The sequence below is a fragment of the Monodon monoceros genome, unplaced genomic scaffold, assembly GCF_005190385.1.
Source record: "Monodon monoceros isolate NGI ecotype Baffin Bay Population unplaced genomic scaffold, NGI_Narwhal_1 Super_Scaffold_18, whole genome shotgun sequence".
In the NCBI taxonomy this organism is placed as follows: domain Eukaryota; kingdom Metazoa; phylum Chordata; class Mammalia; order Artiodactyla; family Monodontidae; genus Monodon; species Monodon monoceros.
This window is the reverse complement of record NW_021703774.1, coordinates 168,375,387-168,384,498: the sequence shown is the minus strand read 5'-3', so window position 1 is coordinate 168,384,498 and position 9,112 is coordinate 168,375,387. Positions and strand designations below refer to the sequence as shown.

The 9,112-nt window shown below is 48.5% G+C and overlaps 1 protein-coding gene across 1 annotated transcript in view; it reads right to left on the bottom strand.

The window, feature by feature from the left end:
• Positions 1-6,663: 6,663 nt before the first annotated feature.
• The window catches only part of SDHB (succinate dehydrogenase complex iron sulfur subunit B), a 33,850-nt gene continuing 31,401 nt past the window's right edge, over positions 6,664-9,112 (bottom strand). The window contains exon 8 of the mRNA XM_029228442.1: positions 6,664-6,892. Within this exon, the coding sequence (XP_029084275.1) occupies positions 6,815-6,892 (78 nt within the window). The 3' untranslated portion in view covers positions 6,664-6,814. The remainder of the gene's footprint in view (positions 6,893-9,112) is intronic.

The window sequence follows — 9,112 nt, the reverse complement described above, 5'->3', positions numbered from 1 at the left end:
GACAGCCCTGGGACAGACTGACACATAGAGAGGAGGACACTCAGGGAATCCGACAGGACAGCCCTCAGACACATGAACACATAGACACACACTCAGAGAAATAGCCCTTAGATGCGCAAACACAAGTACGCCACGCCCCTCCCACTCCTCACAGATTCGCCTAAAGAGAGAGCTGTGACCCAGAGATACACAATTCTCAGACACGCACACAAAAGCAGGACACTCAGGGAAACAGGACAGCTTTGGTACACAAACACACAGGTACACAACAACCTCGGACACACACATAGATACACACACACAGAGGCTAGACTCCCAGGACACAGACACAACACACAGATTCACACACAGAGGTGATACTTAGAGACAATGCACACATACCCAGTAGTGTGACACTTAGAAACAGGTAAGACAAGCCCCCACCCCCGCCGTTAAGTACAATGCATGGCTGGTTCAAGCTGGTGCATCTCTTGTAGGCTCTGTGAACTTGGGCAAGCCACTCAGCCTCTGGGCTTCATTTCTTAACATACAGGAGGACGATGACATTAGCAATACCTGCTCGATAGATTGCTGTGAGTCCCACAAGAGAAAAAGCATGTAAAGCACGGGACAGTCCCTGGCTCTGCTGCATAAATGTCAAAGAAAGAAGATAACACCTGCCCAGAGACTCACAGGCTCAGATACGTCTCACAGGGATATGTGTGGACGCAGGGAGGCACTGCAGTGATGCACAGAAGGCCTCTAAAATGCCACAGAAACAGCCGAGGCATAACCCCCGTCTCAGAAGCCTCACAACATGACTGCAGACAAGCCTGCACAGGTGGGAACAAGGAAGCCCCTGAAGGGCACCAAGACCTCGTGTTTGTATGCAGTGTTATCACATTACCTCATAGCGACAGGCACAGACAAGGTGTCCCCTGACCCTGGGGTTGATGGCTTCTGGACTAAGGATCTCCAAAGGATCAGAGACCCCAGGCTCTGGGGCAAACCAGGGAAGGATCACATTAGGGCCAAGGCTAGGACTGGGCTTGAGCCATCAACATGTATCCAGTATGAATTTCTGCAGTGCTGGGCACTGTTCTAGGAGTTAGGAACGGGAGGGTGAACAAACAGATATGGGGAGCAGTCAAAGGCCAGCAGAGGAAAACTCCACAGTAACCTGTGGTGGAAAGGGCTGGAAGGAGACAGAGCTGCGATGGAGAGCAATGGTGGGGGAGAGACTCCAGAGGGGAAGCAGGGAAGGCCTTGACAGTATCTGGTCCATACCGAGAACTCCATACATACACTTGATAAAGGGGTACGTATCGGCAGGACTTGCTGACGCATGGGAGGTGGAGGTATAGGAATGGAATCAAAGGTGCCTCTCCTCCCTGGGTTTTGGTCTGAGCAGGTGGGGGGGGTGGAGCCATTCGCTCAGCTGGGGCAGGCTGCTGGTGGAGCAGGTTGACCACCTGGGGGATGGGGCTGGCTTCACTCAGTTCAGGGGAGAAGACCTGTTTCTTCTGCTGATGCCTCAGTGAGGGCAGCCTACCGAACTTTTCAGAGCCCCTGTTTCCTCCTCCAGGGCTTAGCTGGATGTCTGGCAGACCACTTAACCAGGGGAACCCTGATTTCCATGGCAGGCAGGATGGCTAGGTTTGTATAAATGACTTGCTCGATGGCCTTGCCAAGAGGCAGTGTGGTACAGTGGCAAGTGGCTGGGCTCTGGCACCAGAGAGACTTGGGTTTGGATGTGCATCAGTTGCTGTCTAGCTGTGTGAGCTTTAAAAAGTCACTTTCCCTCTCTGAGCCTCTCTCCTCATCTGTGAAATGAAAGCTGCTGGAAAGATGAAATGGGGTGGCAGGAACTTGGCAGAAGCCAGTTGCTTTCTTGAGATCCTGGTGCTGGGCTAGAAGCTTCATAAAAGCAGGGGGCTTGGGGACTGCATCGCAAGATTGGTCCCTCATTCTTCATATTGCTACTTGGCATTTAAGAGACTCCATCCTCTGAGCCATCTGGGAAGGAGCTGCACCTGCCGCTTGGTCCATGGTCTTCATGAGGCAGGAGACCAGATGAAGCTTCCTTCCAAACCACAGAGGATGTGGAAGGCCTCGCCTCTGCCCAGGGTTACCTTTGGGGAAGTGGCCCTCACTGTGGTCATCTGGGCGGTCTGTGGGCTGGGCTGCAGTCATCTGTGGGCTAGGACCCATGGAGAAGACTCCCTTCTGGGGCTGTTGCTCCCTTGGGGGCCCACAGGAAGGACATAATATGCCTGGTCCTGCAACCAGGTAGGGTAGGGAGAACCCGGAGAAAGAAAACCAGGCACGGCTTTCTTGACATAAGAGAAGCCGTCTTTTGTGATCTAAGCCTGGCCACAATCCTTGACCTAGAACAGGTCTCAGTAATTAATGATCTTAAGGGAACAAAAGAACAGACAACTGTTATCAGGCAAGAGAAGTAACAATAGCAAAGATATCAGTTGTAAAGACTCCCAGTTCTGTTTCAGTGGTGAAGATTAGCCTGAAATGCTCAACTGGAACCTGAGGGATGATGATGACCTTTTCTGACCCTCGTGACTTCAATCAACTAAAGCTTGGACTCTGTCGAGCGCCCAAGCCCCTTCACGAATAGGTATGTACCCTTAGCTTAAAACTTCTCCAGTTTTGCTGTTGGGGAGACACTGCTTTGGGAGAGATCCCGGGGTTCTCCTTACTCGCTGCAAAGAATAAATCCTTCCTTCTCCTGACCTTTGCCTTGGTTGTGTCTTTTGGCTCGACACCTACCAAGAGGTAAACCCAGTTTTTGGGTAACAGTCCGAGTGGCAAAAAGTTGGAGAATTCACTAATTTGTACTGGTTTATTCTAGAGCATTGCCAAACTTCTCAGTTTCTCTAGTTTCACTAGATTTTTGCAACAGAAGGGATTTTCTCACCTAGTGACAAACCCCATGACAAGATTATGGCTGTCTAGACACATAAGGTGCAGTTTCAGCAGTCTGTCTTGTATATAGTTTCCTGGGCAAGGAGGAGGCTGGAAGAGGATTTGAGTTTTGGGAGTCAGCGGCACACCCTCTGGCACCCAGCAGTCAGTGTGATGTGGGAGACGAGAAATGAGCATTTTTAGTCTTGCACAGATAATCCATCCTCTGAATGGGAGGTCTCTAACTCTAGCCAGCCGTGTCGGAAATACACCAGTTTTCAAGTCCAGAGAGCTGTGAATTAATCACTTTTTTTTTTCCTGGCTGTGCTGCGTGGCTTGTGGGATCTTAGTTCCCTGACCAGGGATTGAACCTGGGCCCTCAGCAGTGAAAGCGCACAGTCTTAACCACTGGACCGCCAGCGAATTCCCAGGGAATTAATCACCTTTGTAGTAGGATTCAGCCTTCCACACAGTAGGTATTTGAGACAGATCAGTTAAATTGAGTTTATGGAGCATTTGCTCAACTGCAAGCTAGATGCTTTTCACAGTTATTATTTTTTAAACTCATCTGTGTTAAGAATTTATTTTTAAAGTTCTTTTTTTTCAGCTTAAGTATAATTGACAACATCGTAAGATATTTAAAGGGTATGATGTGGACTTCCCTGGTGGCGAAGTGGTTAAGAATCCGCCTGCCAATGCAGGGGACACAGGTTCAAGCCCTGGTCCAGGAAGATCCCACATGCCGCAGAGCAACTAAGCCCACGTGCCACAACTACTGAGCCTGCGCTCTAGAGCCGGCGAGCCACAACTACTGAAGTCCGCATGCCTAGAGCCCGTGCTCCACAACAAGAGAAGCCACCGCAATGAGAAGCCCCCACTCGCCGCAACTAAGGAAAGCCCGCACACAGCAATGAAGACCCAACGCAGCCAAAAAAAAAAAAAGTGTCTGATGTGATGATTTGATATATCTATATACATTGTGAAGGGATTTTTCCTCATCAATTAACACATCCACACCTCACATATTTACTTTTTTTTTTTCTTTTTGGCGAGAACTCACATTTATTCTTATGTAGACTTTACCCACAATTCTGAGAGGTAAATGCTCTTAATTCCCATTTTACAGATACGAAAATAGAGGCTCAGAGGTTCAACAACTTGCACAAAGACCGGGTAAGAAGGGCTGGCTGGCTTCAGCCCTAGAGAAACTTGAAGCATTCCACTGGATGATTTTTGTGAATGAAAGCACATTGTCCGGACACTATCAGAGAACAGAAGTAGCATAAAGGACAAAACCCTTTCCCTGCTCAAGCCTGCAGTTTTATTAGTAAAGTCTTTGTGACTTGAAATAGAACATTTGCCTGCAATCCAATGAAAGATTAAATAAGCAGTAAGTTAAACTATCAGTTGATAACATATTCTAATTTAGCTCGAGTTTAAATGGGGTGAGTGACCTACAGTTGCAAACTTGACGTCTGATGAAGCTGATTTGAAGTGGCAACTCCCCAGCCTCTCCTCAGAAGCTGGCTGGTGCAGAACTCATCTTTACAAGCCATTAAATTAGTCGTGAGAAAAAAACCCATCTTTCTCCATACAGGTCTAGTGATTAGAAGCAAAGTCAAATTACCCATGAATTCAAGGAATGCAACCTTCTGCGGGGCTGTCTGAAACCAATTAGGTGTGAACAGACCTGGAAGGCAGATTTCGCCCTACTGCCCTCCCAGCCCGGGTATGGAGGGCTCCCTGAGGGTTTTCCAGTTCTCACTTCCGAATCTGGAGCTTTAACATCTGAGGACTGTGTACTGTGTGGTCTTACTAAGGTGGCCAAGAATTTTTAGATGCTAACATAAGGGCAAAGACTGTGTTCTCTAAATTTCTAATAATTTAATGTTTGTTCCTTTTTTCTTGAACTTGGCTCCTAGGTGGGAGGGGACAAATCTTGTTCATCTTTACCTCCAGCACCTCACCTCTCACAATGCCAGACACTAGTGCTTTTGAACCATCCCCCTTTTTTTTTTTTTTTTTGCGGTACGTGGGCCTCTCACTGCTGTGGCCTCTCCCGTTGCGGAGCACAGGCTCCGGACGCGCAGGCTCAGCGGCCATGGCTCACGGGCCCAGCCGCTCCATGGCATGTGGGATCTTCCCGGACAGGGGCACGAACCCGTGTCCCCTGCATCGGCAGGCGGACTCCCAACCACTGCATCACCAGGGAAGCCCGAACCATCCCCTTTTAAAAGCCAGAAATGCTCACTAAGATTCATTCTTGGTGAGTCAGACGTTTTTCTTAGCCTCCTGATACAAGAAGCCTTTGTTTCCAGGATGATCTCAATGCTACAACTTAAAAACAGCCTTGGAGTATTCCTAAGAGTGAAAATAGGGTCCACCCGAATGTGCGTTAGCAGGGGAAATGGGTAAATAAGTAATGATGCATCTACGCCACAGAGCAAGAAACCAGTGGTTAAAAAAGCTAAGGTTGAAAATAAATTTCACACACACACAGGTAGATCTTTAGCACCAGAGGCCCTTGTATATCGTGGGGTAAAAGTAGAAAGCTGCTGTTATTCACAACAGCTAAAACATGGAAGCAACCGAAATGTCCATTAATGGATCAATGGATAAACAAAATATGACACATACATACAACGGAATATTATTCAGCCTTAAAAAGGAAGGGAATTCTGACACGTGCTGCAACAGGGATGAACCTTGAGAACTTTATGCCTAGTGAAATGTGTTACAAGAAAGACAAATACTATATAATTCCACTTATATGAGATAGAGTAGTCAAAGTCACAGAAATAGAAAGTGGAAGTATGGTGGCTAGAGGCTAGAGGAGGAGAAATGGGGAGTTAGTGTTTAATGGGCAGAGTTTGAGTTTTGCAAGATGATAACAGCTCTGGAGATAGACTGGAGTGAGGGTTGTACGATAACGTGAATGTACTTAATACCACTGAATTCTCCATTGAAAAATGGCTGAGGTGGTAAATTCTGTATGTATTTAACCACAATGAAAAAAAAAGACAAAATAGAAAGTTGCTAATATCAATATTTTGTACCTTATTTCTGAAGCGAAAAAAAACTTTACATATGCCACTCATTGTAATGACATAAAGGTCTGGAGGAAATGTGTGAACTGTCAACAGGGGATGTGAAACTTGAGGAGTTTAAGGCGTTTCCATTTTTAACTTGACAAACTTTTACACTGTTAGCTTTTTTAGTGTTACCGCTTTTGTAGTAAGCGTCAGAGCCAAGGCAGCAGTGGTGGGAATTCATGCTTCCCGTGCGAGGTCTCTGGAGGTCATTTGTGGAACTAACTGGAGTTTATAGCTGTGCTGGAAGTATCTGTAACCTGGCCTCAATGAGACAGAAAAGGACTTACCAAGATTTGGTTTGAAGGATTCTAATACTGAAAGCTGTAGAAACTGGGATGCCGTATAATGACGAGCCACTGTTTACTGAGCACCCAGAGTAAGTGCAGGCATCCTCACACCAGGTGGCTGAGGGTGGCACAGCTAGGAATCCCGTTTTACAGATGGGCAAATGGAGTAGCAAAGAGAAGGGACTTGCCCAGTGTCATCGGCTGGTGAGTGGGAAAGCTGGGAACAAGCCCCAGGTCCTGCGTGACACCAATCCTATGCTTGTCCCCATCGCAGCCACCCCCAACGGTGGCTCAGTTCTGGAGGCCTGGCCCCTCTTCAAGGACAAGGACTCCTCCTTCTGGCACCTTCACATCCCACTGCAGCAAGTACAAGGAACAGGCTTGCCTTTTTGTTAATAAAGTAGAATAACATTTATTTATTAAAATTTTTATTATACATGCTGTATTTGTGGGAAATCGAGACCTTTGAAGGAACTCAGATTAGATACAAATTACGTTCAGCTGAGCTGGTTACAGTCATGTTTAGCTTGGGAACACTTAAGCTGAAGCTTTCTTTTCCTTATAGGTTGCCATCATTTTCTTGATTTCAGCAATAGCTTTCCCTGGATTCAGCCCCTTGAAAAAAGAGAAGAGAAGCAATACCAAATGGTAAGTGAAACTGAATGGAAGAACCCCATGACCTTGGGCGACCCAGGACCTCCTGACCTAGCTGGTCAAAGCACGGTGATTACAAACCAAGTCCTTTAATACCCAGGGGTTTGGGCTAAGAGCTCTCTTCTGTTTCCACTCTTAGATGTTTGAAAACGGCCAGCTGTCTCTGGCAGGAGCCCTGTCTCACTGAATTCCTGCTGGTGAGGCTCACTGTGGCACGTCAACAAGCCCAAGGAAGAGTCATCTCTTCTATGACTACAGTGTCAAAATTAGCCAGTTATCTCTAAAGGTTTCACATCATTACCATTACCGTTCAATCATCATCACCAGAAATCTGCATCTGCAAGCCCGCAAAAGTATGTGGGAGAAAGGAGCCTCTGTTAACCTTCCTAAGCACCACTGCTTAAGTGGCCCACAACACAGGATTAGCTGCAGTTGGCCTCACAGCTGTAACATCTGTCCTGCACGAGGTACGGCAATTAAACCCACTGGGGCCAGTCTCGTAGAAGCAGGAAGTGAGATCACCAAATATTTGGTAAAATTAGACAAGCACTCATCTGAGGCTAGTGAAGGGTGCCCTCGTTCAATTAAATTAAATTATTTATTTTATGTGGCTCTGCGCTGCGCGGCATGCGGAATCTTAGTCCCCGCGCCCCCCTGCAGTGGAAGCGTGGAGTCTTAACCACTGGACCACCAGGGAAGTCCTGGGTCCCCTCATTTTAGAAGGACAACTTTAACTCTGAAATTAAAGTGTGGAAAGAAAGAAAAAGAAAAAAGATTTTCAGAGAGACAGAAAGGGAAAGAGAAGACACTCTTTAAAAGGCTGATATGGAAGGATCCCCGAAATGTGTTAAGTGAGAAAAGGCAGACACTGTGACAAAGGACACGTGGAACATCTGCGTGTGGCACGAACTATCCCTGGAGGGACACACAGGAAGCTGATAACACCGCCAGGGAGGGGCTGGGGAAGGAGGAAGGCCCTCCACAGTACTTCCTTTTGAACGCTGAGCCTGCCCCATCAAAAGGAATTTAGAGTCAGTAAACAGACTGTACCCAGTCCCAGCGCAGGAAGGAGGCACTGGGAGGCGGGTGGCCTGCTTCTAGGCCTGCCCTGCCCCCAACCTGAGAGTGACCTTGGCAAGATGCCCCCACCCCCAACTCCCGCTCATGGGCTCAGCTTCCGAACCTGTAAAAGGGGCTGCACTTGACGATTTTTGAGGTCCCTTCTAGTTCAAACAATCTGGGCCTATGTCTAGCCTCACAGCCCCAGTGTCCACCCCTGCTTTACTGAAGGGGAGGGCAGGACACAGAGAAGTCTGTCCTTGGTTGTCTGGTCTGTCTGCTGTCCTCTGCGATGCAAACATTCACGCCTAGGAGCGCACCGCAGGATCCCCTGCGGAGATTTTGAAGAAATACACAAGCCAGGCCCCAGCCTTGGAGAGGCTGTCTTCTGACTGACCGGCTCAAACGAACAGAAGGTCCCATTAAGTGCTTACTGTGTGCCAGGCACTGTCCTAAGCACTTCAGGGGCATGACTTGCCTCAGAAGCCACAAGCCTCGCTGAGCAGAGCCTGGGTAGAAACGCAGGCAGCAGGATGCGGAGCCTGAGCTCTCCCACACTGCTCGGGACCCCACCAGGCCCCAGGCCCACCCCAATGCCGATGGCACATGAGAAGCATCTGGCAGGGGAAGGGGGGGCCCTTGAAACACTGTGGAATTACCCAGTCTGGATTTCATGTTTGTTAAGATGTGCTGCCCTTTCTTTCTTTTTTAAGCTGCTAACTGGTCGTGCTAGAGTTTTCCATCTCGCTGCCTGCTTACTCACTGCACCTTTAAAATGAAATTGCTCTGCCCACAGTCTCTGCTCCAAGGGCAGCCCTGGCTGTTCCCCGCCCACTGACCGGACCAGGGCTGGCACCTGACGGTAGCTGGCCGGCCAGCTCTGACCGTGCGTGGGCTGCGCCGTGGAAAGCTAAGCTGGGCCAAGGAGACTCCCTCCGAGGAATGTGAGCTGAGAAATGCTGAGAGAAGCCAGGCAGATGCTAAAGCCGCAGGCAGGGTGAGTATGAACAGGAAGCAGGAAGTATGAACAGGAAGAGGGAGTGAAAGCTAAGCAAGCAGGAGCCCCGAGACTGAGGAAAGGCACGCAGAGGAGAAAGCACAGGCTGGCTGCCAGGGAGCCGA